Source organism: Ctenopharyngodon idella, chromosome 20, assembly GCF_019924925.1.
Source record: "Ctenopharyngodon idella isolate HZGC_01 chromosome 20, HZGC01, whole genome shotgun sequence".
Classification (NCBI taxonomy): Eukaryota; Metazoa; Chordata; class Actinopteri; order Cypriniformes; family Xenocyprididae; genus Ctenopharyngodon; species Ctenopharyngodon idella.
The window spans coordinates 22483120-22503493 of NC_067239.1; the positions used below are offsets into that span (position 1 = coordinate 22483120).

The 20374-nt window shown below is 39.0% G+C and overlaps 2 protein-coding genes across 2 annotated transcripts in view; one reads left to right on the forward strand and one right to left on the reverse strand.

The window, feature by feature from the left end:
• Window positions 1-1378: 1378 nt before the first annotated feature.
• arpc5b (actin related protein 2/3 complex, subunit 5B) lies at window positions 1379-6109 on the forward strand. The gene is made up of 4 exons (XM_051876372.1): window positions 1379-1669; window positions 2514-2587; window positions 4135-4311; window positions 5008-6109. Exons 1-4 carry the CDS (start codon window positions 1531-1533, stop codon window positions 5068-5070), a joined length of 453 nt encoding a protein of 150 aa, XP_051732332.1. The 5' UTR covers window positions 1379-1530; the 3' UTR covers window positions 5071-6109.
• A 2574-nt stretch (window positions 6110-8683) lies between these two features.
• hmcn1 (hemicentin 1) overlaps window positions 8684-20374 on the reverse strand; it is an 87671-nt gene continuing 75980 nt past the window's right edge. Inside the window, 22 exon segments of the mRNA XM_051876370.1 lie at window positions 8684-10295; window positions 10382-10508; window positions 10598-10717; window positions 11776-12138; window positions 13776-13904; window positions 14047-14172; window positions 14260-14373; window positions 14500-14634; window positions 14828-14947; window positions 15070-15132; window positions 15491-15728; window positions 15840-15961; window positions 16053-16190; window positions 16394-16540; window positions 17027-17197; window positions 17765-17935; window positions 18024-18194; window positions 18385-18555; window positions 18628-18798; window positions 19247-19417; window positions 19503-19772; window positions 19939-20020. Coding sequence (XP_051732330.1) covers window positions 9929-10295; window positions 10382-10508; window positions 10598-10717; window positions 11776-12138; window positions 13776-13904; window positions 14047-14172; window positions 14260-14373; window positions 14500-14634; window positions 14828-14947; window positions 15070-15132; window positions 15491-15728; window positions 15840-15961; window positions 16053-16190; window positions 16394-16540; window positions 17027-17197; window positions 17765-17935; window positions 18024-18194; window positions 18385-18555; window positions 18628-18798; window positions 19247-19417; window positions 19503-19772; window positions 19939-20020 — 3687 coding nt within the window. The 3' untranslated portion in view covers window positions 8684-9928.

Here is a 20374-nt window from a genome sequence, read left to right on the forward strand (position 1 = left end):
CCACTGTAGTCACATGAACTGTTTTAAATATGTCTTTGGTACCTTTCCGGGGAATTTAAAGTGTTAAATTATCTTGCTGTCAATGGGCCTCACTGAGCCATCGGATTTTATCAAAAGTATCTTAATTTGTGTTCCAAATATGAACGAAGGTCTTACGGTTGTGGAACGACGTGAGGGTGAGTAATTAATAACAGAATTTTCATTTTTGTGTGAACTAACCCTTTAAGTAAGTTAGACTATTATAACGTCTTTTAAATGGTTTCAAATCCTCTTGCAGACCCAGTACGAGTATAGAACCCAAGAGGCGACACTTTGATATTTTTTGGGTAACAGCCACTAGATGGCGCTCCGGTAGCGCGGCCGCCATTATGGGCTGAAAATACTAACTGGACCATAGAATCCTTCACATCTTACGCACCCAAAATCGGCGAATTTCACTGCCAAATCAGAAGCGCAATAGAACAGTTTTTTTTTTAAAATTAAGTCACCAGTAAACTGTATGGCTCCCACAGTAAATGTTGTATTGTCTTATATATGTTTTATTTTTCCAGTTGTGGAATCCAACTATTCAACCATCTGAGGTAACGTAGTTAGCCTACTTTATTAATTAATAAAATAATAAATTAATAAATTTAAGATCATCATGTTTGCAGCGAACAATATATTTCAGTCCTAGTGGAGTAATAGTAGGCTAACAATATCAAGGTCTGAACTGAAATATATATATATTGTACGTTTTAATGGATCACGCTACAAACATAATGATCTTATAATAGGCCTACATGATGCATTGCTGTGTCCGTTATCGCATAATTCCCACTTTTGTACACTTTTGCTTCAATGGACATTAGACAACACTGCAAAATCAAGCTGTTATATTCATATATTTATTGTCCAACATTCCCAATTTTTCTGATGCATGTCCTTAATTTAATTTCATATGTTGTTAATAATTCAGTGTTTATAAGCCTTTTAAAGAATTTTAACCCAAACTGACTGGGTTTCTAGAGAGCAAAGGTTTTGTGAAAAAAGTGGAAGACTTAAACACAAAGTGTGTAAATTAAACTGTAAAAAGGATTTGATGATCACTAGTGATAGTATTTTATTCTGTGTTGTCATCATTCAGGTTGGATTTCAGCTTTAATGTATGTTTTTTTTTTTAACAAAGCAGCTGATATTGCCATAGAAACTAGTGGGCTGCCGACTCGCTTTCACCCCAAAATGGCGGAAACGCAGGGCCGCTGCTGGGCGCCGGTGTTTCAGTGTCGCTTCTTGTTAGTGTATATTCTTTGCCCAGTATCCCATTACAAGTGTGCCGAGGACCCCTAGTGTTTGCTTCACTGGATTAGGAACTTAATTCCTCCGCTGTACGATAGAGGGCGCGCTATGCGGAAGTGATGGAATCCATCACTGACTGCCAGACAGTAGGCTGCAGGAACCGTCAGGCTCGTTTAGCATAGAGGACTGTTACATTGTATTCGTGCAAAAGCGTTTAGTTTAACATCAGACGCGGAATAAATTGCCTTCATCATGTCAAAGAATACAGTGTCCGATCGTTTCAGGAAAGTGGATGTGGATGAATACGACGAGAATAAGTTTGTAGACGAGGAAGAGGGAGGAGAAAACCAGCTGGGTCCAGATGAGGCAGAGGTGGATTCTCTCATCAGACAATATCCTTCTTTATTCACCACCATGTTCATGATCTGATAAAGTCTATATATCTTATAAAATAATCTCCGTGTGCTTTATGCTTGAGTAGGTAATTATGACATCAGTAATGGATGTAACACGGCTAATTAAATGTTTTGCTACATAAAGTGTGCTTAGATAAATAATTGAAACTAATACCAAAAAGTGCTTATTAGCAGTAGAAGCTATACGATTTTTCGTTTTCATCCAGTACGTTAACATGACATGCACTGATTTGGGTGTTCATAATTCATGAGTTGCCTGATACACCAGCTGGCCTGCAGATTTCTGTACATCAAAGACTCGACACAGACAGAACTGGGTTGTGTGAATTATTCTACACATTTACATTTACTTTACTAGACAAACACCCATCCATTAGTATGCAACAACACTGATAAAGGTCCATCTTTATAGTTTATAAGTAAAGTGAGAGTAGCCACAAACTTAAATGCTGCATTATGAACATGCAGTAGTTCAAAATCAGATCTCTGAAATGACCAGACATGTCTTGACATTCCAGACATTCTTTTTAATAAAAGTGTTTCTGCAAAAAAGATGCAGATCTATTAACTACAACACATTATTTTCAGGCTGTGTGGGGTTTAAAAAAACTTTCCTGTCATATTGAAACTTGCGAATTTTTTTAGTATAAGGAAGTTGAATTCATGTCCTTATATGTCAATTTTGGAGCACCCAGGGCTTTATTTCCTGTTTCTAATGTTTTTTTTTTGTCCCGTGGTTGCCTTGTAATACCTCAAGTGCGGCCTGTCCACAGCATGCATAGATTTTGAAATTCTTTTTTTTCTTAACTCCACTCTGCAAAGGGAATCTCATGGGTGCCCTGCAGGCAGTATTAAAAAATCCACCAATGAACACAAAGAATCAGAACGTCAAGGTGAGTCATGGCACCTTTTTTCCTAAAAGGAAAAAGTATTTTTCTCTGAGCAGATAGCATTTTTTCTCAATTAAACAGAATTTGCTGTTTTTGCTTTTTTTAATTTAATGATTTAAAGGGGGGTGCAATGCTATTTCATGCATTCTGACTTATTTACACTGTTAAAGAGTTGCATTCTCATGCTAAACATGGCCAAAGTTTCAAAACACGAGTTGGACGTATGACAGAGTATTTCTGTGCCAAATATACAACTTCCGTATGTGGACATGTTTCGCCAAATTTTTTTCGAGTATGGCCTTTATCACGTAGTAAGAGCGGAATTCCTTGTATAGGCACGTCTCCCTGATAAGCGTGCACACACACATCACCCAGAGCAAGAGCAAGAGTACGCCCATCAACGCGCTTCGTTAAGGATACGGAAGCCGAGAGATTTTTCAACAATGGCTGTGTCCCAATTCAGGAGCTGCACCCTTTAAAGGCTGCATACATCATCGAAGCAGTCTCATTTAAGAAAATTATTAACCATTAGATTGCAACGTAAGAAAGAAATTACAGTATTTTACACCTCACAATGAATATCAGTCAATTTTATTATGGTTACTTTTCTTAAATATGACATCCTTGATGACGTATGCAGCCTTCAAATGCGATCTCCGAAGGACGCAGCCTCAGAAATGAGACGCAGCTCCTGTCAACAAAGGAGTGTGTTTTTGGTTGTGAGGGAAAGATTACCTTTTTCAGCTTCCCAAAGAACCCAGCGTTAAGGGAACAGTGGATGAAGTTTGTTTTTCCGGGGCAGCAACGGAGTTGTGCATGTATGTTTGTTTGTTCCCGGAATTTCGGTGATGAATGCTTTGTAAACAAGTCCCAGTTCGGCCCTGGATTTGCAGATCGCGGGTGGTGAGTTAAACTGCATCAAATGTCTGTGTTTTGTTGGCAATCGGCGCGCAAGTGCGTAAAACAACACAAACGTTTTTGTTCCCTTTTTATTTATAATGATGTCGCAGGAGCTCAGCTTTTTTCAGAAAGACTCAGTACAGTGTATCTATCTTTTATAAATATGATCAAACTAAAGACTTTTCGGAGATATGAAGGATGCATTGTTACTCTATATGTAGCCTACTCAAGATTAACATGAGATTGGCAGAAACTGTGTGTGATACCCCCCCCCCCCCCCCCCCCCCTTTAAAAAAAAAAACCCAAAAAAACAAAACAAAACCTTTTTACATTTTGCTTATTGCCTAGTGTCATTAATATGAAACACCTGTAAATGTAACCCCTCCTGTTCGAACCGCCCACTCTAAGGGGGACTCGAACCCGGGTCCGCCGGTATGGGAGTCTTGCCCTCTAACAAGGAGGATAAAGACCGTGGTCTCTAGTGTCAGTCGCTAGAGCGCTTCTTGAGATCAGGGGAGTGAGGTTTACACGCACAGCTCTTAACAGCCTACGTCCGCTACATAAACATGCAGCTAACTTCTCTATTTATACATCATACTTGTAAAGTGATAGGAACCAGATGAGAGTTAGCTTTTTCTGACATTTTGTAGGATCGTGCTGAAGGTCTGGTGCTGAAGGTGCTCAGCTCCTTCAAGAGTACTGACATAGAGAAGGGAGTTCAGTCTCTGGATAAGAATGGAGTGGACCTGCTCATGAAATACATCTACAAGGGCTTTGAGCGGCCATCTGAGAACAGCAGCGCAGTCCTGCTGCAGTGGCATGAAAAGGTAAGATTAAAGGGATAGTTATCCCAAAAATGAAAATTCTGTCATTAATTACTCACCCTCGTGTCGTTCCACGCTCATAAGACCTTTGTTCGTCTTCGGAACACAAATTAAAATATTTTTGATTCAATCCGAGAGGTATATGACTCGTCTATAGACAGCAATATATAAGGTCCAGAAAGGTAGTAAAGACATTGTTAAAACAATTGACGTGACTGCAGTGGTTCAACCGTAATTTTATGAAGCGACAAGAATACTTTTTGTGTGCAAAAACAAAACAAAGATAATGACTTTATTCAACAATATTTTGCCTTCCCTGTCATTGTCCTTACGTAGTTGCCGCAGTAAGCACAGTGAAAGCTTCCGTGTTTACGTCCAAATGCCAAAAGCTGATCGCGTGAGCAGCACGACGTATGAGTGTGATGCAGACAAAGCCAGCCAATAATGAGTCTGCTTTCTGACGTAGAACCTGGGAGCGCTGGACGTAAACAACGTATGAGAATGACACAGAAGAGAAGATATTGTTGAATAAAGTAGTTATTTTTGTTTTGATTTTGCGGACAAAAGTATTCTCGAGTCGACGCTTCGCAAAATTAAGGTTGAACCACTGCAGTCACGTCACGTCGACTTTTTAACAATGCCTTTAGTACCTTTCGTGCTCTTAAAGAGGTCAGTAGCTCAATTCTCAATTCTCCTCAGGCTCTCTCTGCAGGTGGAGTGGGTTGCATCGTGAGGGTCCTAACAGCCAGGAAAACAGTGTAAACTGAAAGCCGATTAGCACAGCACAGAAAATACAACAGCAACCCAGTAGCGGGAAATCCTGCCGAGACACTCAGAACAAAGCGATGACTTTCCACAGGAGACTCAAGAGGACCTCTCATCTAATTTCAATGCGTGACCTCACCTTCTTCTGTTATATCACTCTTCACTCACCGTGCCATCAGTTGTATGTTAGACTTACCGTAGCTTCTCTCAGGAATACTTTTCTATGCTCTTCTGTATTGTATTCAGCAATTCTGAATACAAGGGACTTGTTAGAGTTTTATAAAATCTTAAGTTTACTATAACCTTTTATAATTGATAGTAATTTACTTGCCACTCTTCTTCAAGAGAAATGGCCATGTAACCTCTATTATTTTAGTGTGTCAATGGCTCGAAATGAACAGTCAGTAGATTGGTCGGTGTGTCTTACTGGCACTATGTCTGTGTCGGATTATGAATAATACTGTCCGGTGCATTAAACCTTCCCGTCACTGATCCCCTCTCGTTTGTTCTAAATCGCCAGACGTTATCCCATAGTATTTATTTTTTTCATAACCAAAGCGCTTTAGCTCTTATACTCGTATAAGACGTAAAGTAACATTGCCGATCTTAAGCATCATCTGAGACAGCTGTTTGATTTTCTTAGCAGATGAAGTCATCTCACTAATCCGTGACTTTCACTAATGCTGTTGCAATGTATTAATGTCTTAATGTATCTGTTTCAGCATTCCAAAGCACTTATTGCCGTGGACCATTGTTATCGTATGTGTCAGAATGCATATGTCTGTATCCATTGTATATCAGGAGGTGTTTTTAAGCCAACTGTGTTGAATACTGCCTCAAAGCAGATCATTACTGATCCAGTCTGATCTGAGACATATCATCTGATCAGGGACCTGCCTCTACAATGCAGTAAAACAGAACGACAAAATGCAAACACTCAATAAACCAAACCGGTATAATGACTGCCTTACAAAATACTCCTTTTTAATGTTTGTGCTTTTCTGATATAATAATAAATTGTTAAATATACATCTGATGACCTGACTTTTATATTTTTTATTTGTATATGTAGGAATATTATGGCGAAAGCTCTATTGACAGCCTCAGTGTGTGTCAACTTTGTTTTTACAAACTATTGGTCAAAATTATTTTCCCTGGTAATTGATATTGTCAGTGAAATGGCATTTAACCCAGAATATTCCTTCCAATGTACACGACAATTCAAAAGTTTGGGTAGTAGTAGTAATATTTTTGCTCACCAAGGCTGCATTTATTTGATCAAAAATACAGCAATACTGTGAAATATACATTTTTATTTGAATATATTTTAAAATGTAATTCCTGTAATGCAAAGTTGAATTTTCAGCAGTCATTATTCCAGCCTTCAGTGTCACATGATCTTCAGAAATCATTCTGATATGTTGATCTAATGCTCAAGAAACATTTATTATTATTATCAATTCAGACATTTTTTGATATATTTTTACTAGTGGGTACAGGACACTATAGTTCATTTATGTAAGTGAGGATAGCAAAATAAAGCAAACTGTGACGTATTATACCCAAAAATTCTTCATACAGTGGACTACCAGTAAAATTGATAAAAATTTAGAACAAAAAAATCAGACACTTTGACCTGACCATGTTTTGCTTAAGTGTTATCTGACAATTATTTTTTTCTGACACAGCTTAACTCTAAAATCTTGTCATATTTTATTACCATTTTTTTAATCTATAGTGAATAAACTGTATTAATGAATGAAATTTTCAAGGTGTCTGAATACATTTTGGTTTGACTGTATGTGTATATATATATATATATATATATATATATACAGTGGGTACGGAAAGTATTCAGACCCCCTTAAATTTTTCACTCTTTGTTATATTGCAGCCATTTGCTAAAATCATTTAAGTTCATTTTTTTTCCTCATTAATGTACACACAGCACCCCATATTGACAGAAAAACACAGAATTGTTGACATTTTTGCAGATTTATTAAAAAAGAAAAACTGAAATATCACATGGTCCTAAGTATTCAGACCCTTTGCTGTGACACTCATATATTTAACTCAGGTGCTGTCCATTTCTTCTGATCATCCTTGAGATGGTCCTACACCTTCATTTGAGTCCAGCTGTGTTTGATTATACTGATTGGACTTGATTAGGAAAGCCACACACCTGTCTAAATAAGACCTTACAGCTCACAGTGCATGTCAGAGCAAATGAGAATCATGAGGTCAAAGGAACTGCCTGAAGAGCTCAGAGACAGAATTGTGGCAAGGCACAGATCTGGCCAAGGTTACACAAAAATTTCTGCTGCACTTAAGGTTCCTAAGAGCACAGTGGCCTCCATAATCCTTAAATGGAAGACGTTTGGGACGACCAGAACCCTTCCTAGAACTGGCCATCCGGCCAAACTGAGCTATCGGGGGAGAAGAGCCTTGGTGAGAGAGGTAAAGAAGAACCCAAAGATCACTGTGGCTGAGCTCCAGAGATGCAGTCGGGAGATGGGAGAAAGTTGTAGAAAGTCAACCATCACTGCAGCCCTCCACCAGTCGGGGCTTTATGGCAGAGTGGCCCGACGGAAGCCTCTCCTCAGTGCAAGACACATGAAAAAACACCTGAAGGACTCCAAGATGGTGAGAAATAAGATTCTCTGGTCTGATGAGACCAAGATAGAACTTTTTGGCCTTAATTCTAAGCGGTATGTGTGGAGAAAACCAGGCACTGCTCATCACCTGTCCAATACAGTCCCAACAGTGAAGCATGGTGGTGGCAGCATCATGCTGTGGGGGTGTTTTTCAGCTGCAGGGACAGGACGACTGGTTGCAATCGAGGGAAAGATGAATGCGGCCAAGTACAGGGACGAAAACCTTCTCCAGAGTGCTCAGGACCTCAGACTGGGCTGAAGGTTTACCTTCCAACAAGACAATGACCCTAAGCACACAGCTAAAATAACGAAGGAGTGGCTTCACAACAACTCCGTGACTGTTCTTGAATGGCCCAGCCAGAGCCCTGACTTAAACCCAATTGAGCATCTCTGGAGAGACCTAAAAATGGCTGTCCACCAACGTTTACCATCCAACCTGACAGAACTGGAGAGGATCTGCAAGGAGGAATGGCAGAGGATCCCCAAATCCAGGTGTGAAAAACTTGTTGCATCTTTCCCAAAAAGATTTATGGCTGTATTAGATCAAAAGGGTGCTTCTACTAAATACTGAGCAAAGGGTCTGAATACTTAGGACCATGTGATATTTCAGTTTTTCTTTTTTAATAAATCTGCAAAAATGTCAACAATTCTGTGTTTTTCTGTCAATATGGGGTGCTGTGTGTACATTAATGAGGGAAAAAAAAATGAACTTAAATGATTTTAGCAAATGGCTGCAATATAACAAAGTGAAAAATTTAAGGGGGTCTGAATACTTTCCGTACCCACTGTATATATATATATATATATATACTCCTCTGATTAGGTAGAATATCTGAACATGCTCCTCCCGAACTTTGTTAATAAAACATTAAATTTCATTCTAAAAATGAAAATCTTACTGACCCCAAACTTTTTAACAGAAGTATATGCAGCTCTAAAATGAATGTATCAAAATTAATAGATTGTACATTTTATTGTTTTTTTTTTTTTTTTTTTAAAAAAGGGAATACAACACAGTATTACAAATAAAAAAACCCACATACTTATATACATATCATGACAATAGAATACACCTTGATTACTGACAAAGTTACAAAAAATACTCCAAATGTGTATGAACCTGTAATGATAATGAGACATTGCTATTATGTGCATAATTACTGGTTGACAATACTCTCTTTTAGAGTAAAGGTAGTGCTTACCTGAGGTGGACGTCCTTTTCAATTTTACTGCAAACCCAAACCTCATCATCATGTTGACAAGCACAAATTTAAACCAATAAAACCTTCCCCATCTCATTTCATAGAAAGCAATGGAGGGAATTGAGTTTTTCATATATTCAAGCAATTCCCAATAAGTTAATAGGTAGACATATATGCAAACGTATTCTATAACACCACCCATAGTCCTGCTGTACATTCTGATGAAGGATTCTTGCAGCCTGCGGAGCGGCTGAACCGTTAACCCGCCTGCGGTCTTAAAACTGGTTTCAAGTCTCTCCAATGAACTCCAGAGAGCGACGGCATCTGTCTGCAGACTCTGCAACTCTTCCAGCCTACAAGGCCTTACACGTCAACATGACCTGTGAGAATCTCTTCAAGTGGCGGATCTGCACTCACACATACACACTCTCACACAAAGACGCACACTTCTCAGTCATGCATGTACAAAAACTGCACTGTTCTCAGAGGCTGCGCTTTAAAAGATTTTATCTAGATGGACTGGGTTGGACATTTTCTATCATGCTCTATTTTAAGCTGTCAGCAAATTACTGATGTGGCTGATTTTTTTTTTAAAACGCCACTGATATTACAAGATCTTTGAGTCTTTTTTGGCCTTTACTTACACATAATTTGGTCTCACGATCTGTCCACTTGTTTCAATGATCAATATCTCAAAATATTCCAGTGGCATACACTTGCAATCTCTCGTTTCTCTCTGCTCTCTCACAGCGCTGTCCTGGTTTATTTTCGCAGAGGTGCTTTAAAAGCGTAATTTTCTTCCCTTTTCTACACTTCAAAACTCATTTAGGAACCCTAATGTTGGAATATTTCTAACGTAGGGACATTACGGAGACATTATTTTTTATCTGTCAAAATGACGAGAAATATTGTTTTCAAAATTCGTGAAATTACAGATTTCTTTTAGCGCAACCTCTGATCATTCCCTCTCTTCATAGGCTGTGGGACGTAGTAAAGTGCTCAGTATGGATAGGCTGAGACAGCGATGTAGACAATGAAGGTGGTCTGGTACTCTATTCCTCCGTCGGCGCTGTAAGACAGGGCTCGTACCTTCATGCGGTACGTGTGAGGTTCGCGCAGTGGCCGAGTGGTGAACAGAACACCTTTGAGGTTTTCGTCCCGGAGGGTGAAGGGCAGAGTCGTGTCCTCATCAACCACTAAGAAGGAAGTGCGGGGGTGGACGACTCCATCCTGGGTGTAGGCAACCAGCCGGATCAGGTCCTGATTGGCGGCGATGCCGAAGGGCAGGGACAGCAGTTTGTACTCCAGTGCATACGGGCTCAGGGCACACTCCAGATCATTGGGCGGACAATTCTTCAAGCAGAACCTGAGAGGAGAAGCCAAACTCACTTTATTTAAAATGATCAACTAAGTAAAACCAGACAATTGCAAAGAAAAGAGTGGCAGTCTCACCCTGTGGCTGGATCTCTCTGATAGTTGGGAGGGCAAGGTGTGTCGATGCACTGGTAACTCCCTCTCATGTTGAAACACATCCTGTTTGCACCACACTGAATGTTCTGCTCCAGGCATTCATCTATGTCTGTCCATATAAACACCAAAAGTGATCAATACAAACCTCTTATATTTAGATTTTTCTTTAGATTTTTTTTGCATGTCTTCATTTCTTACCTTGGCAGGTTTTGCCATTGGTCATAAGGCGATAGCCACTGGGACACAAACACCTATGGCTGCCTGGTGTGTTCATACACTCATGCTGACATGTATCCCTCTGTTCACATTCATTAATATCTACAAACACAAGATGGGTAATAATTAATGGACTATTTTCTGGAAATCGTGCAATGTATGAGCCCCCATGCCTTAGTATTAATATGACTAACAGAACATTGAACATATTGACATTATTTGATAAATTAGTGTATAATATAAAATAACTTCTACAATGAAACATTAATCAGTGTAACTGCCACTTTGTATGCCACCATTCATCATTATTATGTTTGAATGGGTTATATCTATAAAAAATTTTTAATTAAAAATAATAAAGTAATGCTATTATTATGTTGCTTTTTCTAAAATGATGCATTTTCTGAGAAAAATTTTGGGACTTTGAGTCTTTGCTGCTCAGTTTGTGTTATACAAAGCACCTAAAGGGACATGGTGATGGAAAAACATAAGATGGGAGGAACAATTATATTTCAATGTTTTTGTGTTTGCGCACAAAGCAAAAATTTTGAGTTTCCCAGGAAACTTATCATGTGCTCGCAAAACTTTGTATTTCTTCGCAAAGTTTCTCGAGGAACACATACGTTTCTCAGGGGAAAGAAAAAGTTTTGTAAGTGAATTCCAAGCTTTTCAGGGGAATGCAAAACTTGACAACTTTTCCTTACATCCCGTATTTTTCCTATGATTATGTCCCCTTAGGGGCTCTGTAGTGTTAAACCCCATTTCCCTGCTTTAAAAACAATGGTTTGCTTTTTCTGACATAATATTTAAGCAATTGACAATTTTATTTTCCTCATAGTTTAAACCAAAGTACATTTCTTCTACATCATTTCATGTCATATATATCTTTTATAATGTGTGACTTAAAAACCACATTAAAACTGAGCAATACTATCTGAATTTTGATCAAAAGTACTTCTTCCTGAACATTTTTGGCACATATACCACAGTTTTCACACAATATCATGAAAACACAACATCAGTTACTGTCATAGTATCACGGTACTCTAACTTTTTAAAGATCAAGTATACTGTTTGATATCATACATATACATACACCTAGCATATGACATGAAACCCATGAAACTTCACTACAGATCAACAGTTACTCTTGTAGTTACCTAAACACTGGCCATTTTTTGCCTTAAAACCAGGGGGGCAGGAATTAGTATCCCTACGACTGCGTGAAGGGGAATTGTTTGGTCTGTTGGCCACATGACGTCCCCTTACGGGGACATATGAGTGGTAACTCTGGGAAGTCAGGCTATGGTAGCGCTGCTGGTAGGAGCTCCGATCAGAGGAGGACTGTGATGTTCTGTACCCATATGAGAAACTCTCATAGTTGGGCAAGCGCTCTAGTCCGGCACAGGACTTGCCATCACCCAGCAGGTGGAGCCCCGGTGGGCACAGACACTTGTAGCTGCCAGGGCTGTTCACGCACTGATAGGCACAGGGCACCGGTACCAGCTCGCACTCGTTTATGTCTGCTCTCACAGCAAGGCCAACACAGAGAAAGAGAAATTAAGAAAAGAAAGGTAAAAAAAAAAAAATAATAAAATAAAGGAAATAGAGTTGAAATGAGAATAAGAGGATCAAAAGAAGAAAATAAAAAAAAGGGGATGAGACAAAAATACTGGACATGTGTAGCTATCCTTCAAAAGCATGTTTCTCATGCAAAAAATATTATTGTATTTTTGTTGTAAAATATTGAATGTATTTAGTGATTCCTGATTATTTCTATTAATAAATGATTAATAGAAATAACAGTGATTCATTCTCAGTACTCATCAGAAACAACTGAGAACTTAAAGGATTAGTTGACCCAAAAATGAAAATAATGTCATTTATTACTCACCCTCATGCCGTTCTACACCCGTAAGACCTTCGTTCATCTTCGGAACACAAATTAAGATATTTTTTTTGAAATCCGATGGCTCAGTGAGGCCTGCATAGCCAGCAATGACAATTCCTCTCTCAAGATCCATTAATGTACTAAAAACATATTTAAATCAGTTCATGTGAGTACAGTGGTTCAATATTAATATTATAAAGTGACGAGAATATTTTTGGTGCGCCAAAAAAACAAAATAACGACTTATATAGTGATGGCCGATTTCAAAATACTGCTTCATGAAGCTTCAGACCATTATGAATTCTTTTGTGTCGAATCATGATTCGGATCGCGTGTCAAACCGCCAAACCGCTGAAATCACGTGACTTTGGCGCTCTGAACCGCTGATTCAACACGCTGATTCAACACGCTGATTCATAATGCTCCAAAGCTTCATGAAGCAGTGTTTTGAAATGTTTTTTTTTGTTTTTTTGGCACACCAAAAATATTCTCGTCGCTTTATAATATTAATATTGAACCACTGTACTCACATGAACTGATTTAAATATGTTTTTAGTACATTAATGGATCTTGAGAGAGGAAATGTCATTGCTGGCTATGGAGGCCTCACTGAGCCATCGGATTTCAACACAAGTATCTTAATTTGCATTCCGAAGATGAACAAAGGTCTTACGGGTGTAGAACGGCATGAGGGTGAGTAATAAATTACATTATTTTCATTTTTGGGTGAACTAACTTAAAGGGTAAACTTTGAATGCCAAAACTGTCACTAAAGGACATTAAACAAAATGCCACTGCAAAGCATAGCACTTCTGCGGAGAATACCAAGCAGGAAGTTGAAGAGTAAGGTCAAAGATAATAGACACAGATAGAGGAAAGACAGAGTCATTATAGTCGTGCTGGCCTTGCTGTGAGTGTGAACCTACTTACCGGTGTAATACCACTCACAAATACATCTGTAGCAGCTCAGAGAGACTTGGATCCTTGATTGGGTATCAATGATTGTGCCGTCTTTGTTTCTTACAGTTATAGGTTGGTTAGTTTAAAAGCACTGTGGCAATAAAAGCAAGCTGTGTGGAAGGAAGTGACTTCACAGGTTCTGAATGCTGTTTAGGTGAGGAGGTTTGGTTCACAGAAATGAACTTTAGCAAAAGAATGAGGTAGGTAAAGATGAAGGGAGGGATGCAGGTTTGCATTTGGCAGGAGAGCAGCCCAGGATGTTAGGTTGCTGTGAGAGGATTAGAGTTAGGTGTGGGGGACACTACATACCAAGGCAGGGGCGGCCCACACCCTGAGAGCGGTACCCCCTCGGGCAAGTGCAGTGGTAGCTACCTCTGGTGTTTTCGCAGATCTGATTATACCTGCACTGATGTGTGCCGTCATGGCACTCATCAATATCTGCAAGCAGAATAAAAATGTATTTGATTTGATCATAATCTAATTATGTAATTAAAAATAATAATAAATTAAAAATTATTTTTTTTATTGTGCAACACAATGGCCCTCTACCCAAAACATAAGCAACAAGCATTTCACAAACCTATGCATGTGCTATTGCTTCCTTTGGTCATGCCAGTAGGGCAGAGGTCAATGCAAGTGTATCCACCACGTGTGTTTTTACACTGTTGATCTGAGCGACACACTCTCTGTTTGCATTCATTTATATCTGAGGAGAAAGAATTATCACTTTAGTTTCAGTTGCATAATTTTACAAACCCTGCAAGATTAAGCTATAAACCACAAGATAATGTACCAATACAGCGCCGATTCCTGAGTTGGTACCCCGGCTCACAAGCACAGCGAAAGCTGCCAATGGTGTTTAGACAGTGCTGATGGCAAGGGTTGGATTCCTGACACTCATTCACATCTGTAGAAGCAAGATTAAACAATTGAAATGTATGCTAGGATGAAGATAATGATGAATAGAGAGCATTAATATAAGATTGAAGTATGCCATATACAAGTACACACATAAACAATATACATAACACACCTGAGCAGCTCAGCCCGTCTGCTGTCCTTCTAAAGCCCCGCCCACAGCGCATCACACAGCGATAGGAGCCAATGGTGTTCTCACAGTCCTGTCCATCATGGCACATGTGCCCACCCAGTGAACACTCATCAATATCTAAGGTAAACAGAAAGGAAAGCAGCTGTTTAGCTTAGATTACAGAAATAACAGATCATATACTACTGCTTAAAAGTAGTGTCTTATAAACAAAGTGTCTTATGCTCACCAAGGCTGCATTTTGTTTGATCAAAAATACAGTAAAAACACTAATATTGTGAAATATGATTACAGTTTAAAATAACTGCCGTACCCTGGCATGTTCTGCCATCAGCTGAAATGGTGAGTCCTCTGGGACAGGAACAATAGTATGTACCTATAGCATTGTGGCAGGCATGTGAGCAGGGATTTCCCTCCACACACTCATTCTCATCTTCATCAGAAAAAAAAGGACAAGCATGGAATCTCATTAATGAAAGAACTCATTGTATATCCACAAATGGAGACTATTATCTGTATTATATAGTAAAAGCAAAAAATACTATCTGACTGTACCTGCACAATATGGCCCAGTGGGGTCCAGTTGAAAACCATTGGGACACTGATTACTGCGCTCTCCTGAGGATGAAAATATATTGTAATTGGAGAGGGATAGCTCTTAAAACTATTAAATAAAACACAACGAAATCATAATGATCGGCTAGAATTTTATGATGTTTAGGGATGCACCGGCATATGAATTTTGCATTATATTAAATTAAACATTTTGAACCAGGCATTAAAACATTGTAATATAAAGAAAATAATAGAAAAAGGTTTAGTATTTCTAAAAAAATAAAATTTCAATAAAAAGCATTGAAAAAGCTTGATTTGGAAACAAATAGCTCATGATATCTTCAAATCAAATCAATCAGTATGATGATGGACATATCATTCATACTGAATGAAATTATTTCCTAATATTTGTGTATCGTACCTTTAGCAATAGTGGCATGGATGGCAAACTCCAGCATCTCTTCTAGTGGACGGTACAGAGCATTGATAGCCGAAGCGTGAAGTGTCTGCACCAGATAGGGCATCTTTCCTCTGGAGGGTCCGTATGTGATGGTATGATTCCAGGAGTAAGGCACGCTCACCCTGTCTATACTGAACATACGTGTAGACAGAGCATACAACTGACCAGGACCAGTCTGGATGTAGTCTTCAGTGTAGTCCTGGAGTTCAAAAAAGATATTTTAATGTGATAAAGTTTACATTGTGTAGCTTTCTATTTTCAAAGTATAAAAAGGTAAAACAGTTAATGAATTCAGTGATGGAGATTCTACCTTGAGACTGATGTCTGCATTGGAGGGCAGTTGCAGGATGTGTCCATTTACTACGATGTCCAGCAGAAGCGCTCCATCTGAGTCCAGCCCTCGTGCCACATGGGTCATTCGGAGAATCTCTCCTATAGTCAACACAAATAAATTTAAAAAAGACCCCTTTCAGGAAAAATGCAGTTTACAAGGATCGCTAAACATCAAGGTGATTTCTCTTACCTGTGGCAAACTCCACCTGAGTTTCACGTCTAAAGATGCCATCTGTGAGAGTGTAGCCATTAACAGCTTCACCCAGCTCCTGTGCTGTGGTCCAGTAAATGGGGTTCAGGATGGAGATCAACTTCCTCATAGCAGAGCCTGGATGATTTAACAGAACATATACAAGCACCAACTCAAATTACAGTATTCTTTTTAGTTTTTGTTAGATAATCTTTAAACTACAACCCCATTGCCACATAAAAAATAATTCATATACTGACAAATACTTTAAACTATACATTTTGGCATATTAAATATGATGCATTGCTGCTCGTAACAAAAACTGAGTAGCAGGGACTGACCCAGACTCCTGGGTATATTAGTGATGGTGGCCTGTATAACTCTCCCTCCATTGGGACTGCTAGAGATGGTGGCGTTGAGGATGGCAATGCCAAACTCCACATCATTAATGTTCCCAATGATACTTCCTCTCGCTTTCTGAGGGCCACCTTAGAGAGAAAAGTAGAAAAGTTTAGATAATGAGTACAATCATTTCTTGTTTAGTTAACTTAAAATCAAGGTCAGAAATTAAAGGTGAACTCAGTATTATTTCAGATACACTATTTGGAAGTTAGTCGGGCCGACACCAACAACAAACGTCTAACCAATTTAGCATTAAGAATATCACTGGAATGAAGGTTTATGACTAGGGCAAGCGCTTTAGGACCCACGTTTATATTAGAAACGCTTTCCAGCGCTGGAGAGAGCTAAGTGGGAAGGCCTGAAAACAGATGCAGAGGCTGCTTTGATCCCACTTCTCATGTGAGTAACACAGTTTTGATTGTCTGGAGCTGCTGTGCTGTTTGCGACTAACAACGAACGCTTTGTATATACTCTTGTGTACTGAATAAAAATAAATTAATAAAAATGGTCCTCAAGACCATGTTAAAAATTGGTCTTGATTAAGAACCATACATAGTTAGTTGTAAATGTACCTGGACATGGCTGTATGTTACATCTTGATAACTGGGTGGAGTCTCCTGGGCAGGGTCGGCCGCTGTTGCTAGGTGATGGATTGTTACAAAGTCTGACACGTGTCCGTTCTCCACCTCCACAGGATGCTGAACATTCACCCCAGGACTCCCATGAACCCCACTTACCATCAACTTCATGCATACATAGACAAAGCACAGAAAGGTGTGTAATCAGTTATGGTAAAAATGAATCCAAAAAGGTCTTCTATATCTGATGTGGTTTGCATCCTCCATACAAGTTTTTGTCAATCATAAACTCAAATTTAGGTAGCTTTTCTTGTATATTAAATAATATATAACAGCTATAGAGTGTGGGTATTTGTTGTGCAATATACACTACAGTTCAAAGGGTCAGTAAATGATTGCTTTTTTTGCAAGAAATTAACTTTTATTCAGGCGGGATGCATGAAATTAGGGTTACAAAAAATGTCTATTTCAAATAAATGCTCTTTTTTCGAACTTTCTATTCTAAAAGAAATGGTACTTGAGCACCAAATCAGCATATTAGAATGATTTCTCAAGTACTGGCTGCAGTATTGGCAGATACAAATTCAGCTTTGCCTTCACAGGAATAAATTACATTTTAAACTATATTAAAATAGATAAGTTATTTTGAGCACAAGAAACTTCTTTGAAAAATATTTTAAAAATCTCACGATCTCAAAATTTTGAACGGTAGTGTATGTATGAGTGCTATACCAGGGCAGTTGGCTGTGTTGCACTTCTGGATTTGCGAGTCTGAACCAGTACACGCTCTGCCTCCATTCGCTGGTCGAGGATTGTCACATGTTCTGTAGCGACGCATCTGTCCACCATTGCAGGTCCTGCTACAACTGCCCCAGCTGTTCCATGGGCCCCAGTTACCATGAACTATGAAGAGATATTATTTGTACTTATAGCCTTCTTCATTACACCAATACGTCTGTGTGTTTACTATATGTGAAATGTATTTACTCACTGGGACAGGGTTCATTGTTGCAGAAATCAATGTGGATGTCATTTCCCTCACACTGCCGTCCACCATACTGGGGGGCGGGGCTTGCACAGATACGTGTCCTTTGCCTCGTACCGCCTCCACAAGAAACACTACATGCCCCCCAGCTTACCCAGGATGACCACTTGCCATCCACTGTTGAAGAGGAGAAGAAAAGACAAGTCTTTTTAAATTTACACTCACAACGTTCCGACGTACACTCACAACATTGGCTGGACGTTAGCAGAACGTCCAGCCAACAACAGCTGTTTCATTTTACAACATTTTCATTTCTGAGTGAACAATCTCTTTAAATAAAAATAATAATTTTCACCAGAACGCTTACCAGGGCAATTCCTCTCATTGCACACTTGTGTCTGTGTGTCAGGTCCTTCACACGATGGTCCTTCAAATGAGGGTGGAGGGTTGTTGCAGAGTCTGAGTCTTGTCTGCATCCCTTTGCCACATGTTTCACTACAAGGGCTCCAAGGCAACCAGGCACCCCAGTTCCCTGCCACTGACAAATAAGAAGCCAGTCAGACAGATATGCCCAATGCGCAAGCAGGAGAAGATGTGTTTCTCCACTCACCTGGGCATGGCCTTATACTACACATGATGACCTCCACTGTTTTGCCCTCACAGGCTCTGCCCCCATGCTGGGCAGGAGGATTACTACAAGTCCGCACCCTAGTCCTGTTACCCTGACCACAGGTACGAGAGCACTCCTCCCAGGAAGACCACTCAGACCAATTACCATCCACTATGGGAACAAAGAGACAGCGTGGAGCCATGTTTATACTCTTCTCCATGTTTTTATATATTTTTGTTAGTTTGTTTAGGAGAGATCTTGGTACAGTCAAAACAAAAAATTAAGTGACAAGCTGAACACCTAATAAACCAAATATATTACTAGCACTTTACAACACTTAACTCATATTAACAAATAAGCACTTAAAAATATACACTACTTTATGAGTTGGTAACATTTTTTATGTTTTTGAAGGAAGTCTCTAATGCTCAAAGCTATATTTATTGTATCAAAAATACAGTACAAAAGTAAGATTGTAAAATATTATTACAATTTAAAATATAAATATCTATTTTGTTATATTTTAAAATATAACAATAATATATATATATATTATACAATTTTCCCTCACAAAGCCCTGCAAAAGCAGTAAAAGGGATGAAAAGGTAAACTAATTTACCTGGGCAAGGTTTGCCTTGACAGCTGCGAGTTTCTGTTGCTGAACCAACACAGTGTCGTCCTCCGTTCGCAGGAAATGGGTTATTGCACTGCCTCAGTCTCCTCTGTACTCCTGTACCGCAGGAAACACTGCAGGCTCCCCACTCCATCCATTCAGAGAAACCTCCGTGAACTGCAAAACACACACAATTCAATCGCCTATTATAATACATCTAACTGTATTACAATCCGAATACTTGCTAAAGTCCGAAGCTCACCTCGAACTGTGAGGGTCACGCGTACCAGCACAGAGCCTAAAAAATTTCGGGCCACACACTCATACTCAGCTGTGTCCTCTTTCTGAGCACTACTGAGCCGCAGAGAACCGTTATTCAGTGTGCTGATGCGCTCATTACCCAACAGGGAGCGCCCTTGACGGGACCACTCAATGACAGGCACAGGCTCTCCCTCTGCTTGGCAGTTCAGCACCACTGTGGAACCGGCATCTACCACTGTCTCTACTGGCTCTACAGTGATGGTAGGAGAACCTATGGACATACCACTGATGTTATTACAGTAACACAAGCAAGGGCTTTTTTTTATATATATATATATAAAAATATCATAATTAAGGTTTTTATTTTCTGTGCGAGTATTCTATGTGACTTTAAATAACTTTGAAAGATTCATTTTTGTTTTGAACTATAGACTTACTCTGTAAGGTCAGTGTAACTGTTCTCTCCACCACTCCTGCATCATTTGTAGCCACACACATGTAATTTCCAGCATCTTCGCTCTACAAAAATTACAAATTGATCCCATTCATTATTTGTGAATGTTACAAAAGGATAAAAAATACAAAACATCTGGAAAATTAAGGAATTTTGTATACAGGATTGATGGCAAAAATGTTTGTAACCATATTAACCCTCTTGTATTGTTGTAAAAATAATGCCCATTTTTGGTATTTTCTTGTAGAAAAAAAGTCTTTATTTTTCTGCTGTGTCACAATTTTTTCCCATGGTATGTAAGGCATTAAATAAATAACTGAAAAATAACTTGTTACACACATCAGAAAAAATTATGCAGATATTAGACTCATGTAGGCACTTAAACTCTTTTTCAGTGTAATATAATTTGCTTTGAAATA

What these genes read in the sequence shown, in the direction of transcription:
- arpc5b (XM_051876372.1), top strand. Translation starts at nt 1,531, where the DNA reads ATGTCAAAGAATACAGTGTCCGATCGTTTCAGGAAAGTGGATGTGGAT. An exon ending in CAAAGAATCAGAACGTCAAG is followed by an intron (nt 2,588 to 4,134) that starts GTGAGTCATGGC and finishes GACATTTTGTAG; the next exon opens with GATCGTGCTGAAGGTCTGGT. An exon ending in TGCTGCAGTGGCATGAAAAG is followed by an intron (nt 4,312 to 5,007) that starts GTAAGATTAAAG and finishes AATTCTCCTCAG; the next exon opens with GCTCTCTCTGCAGGTGGAGT.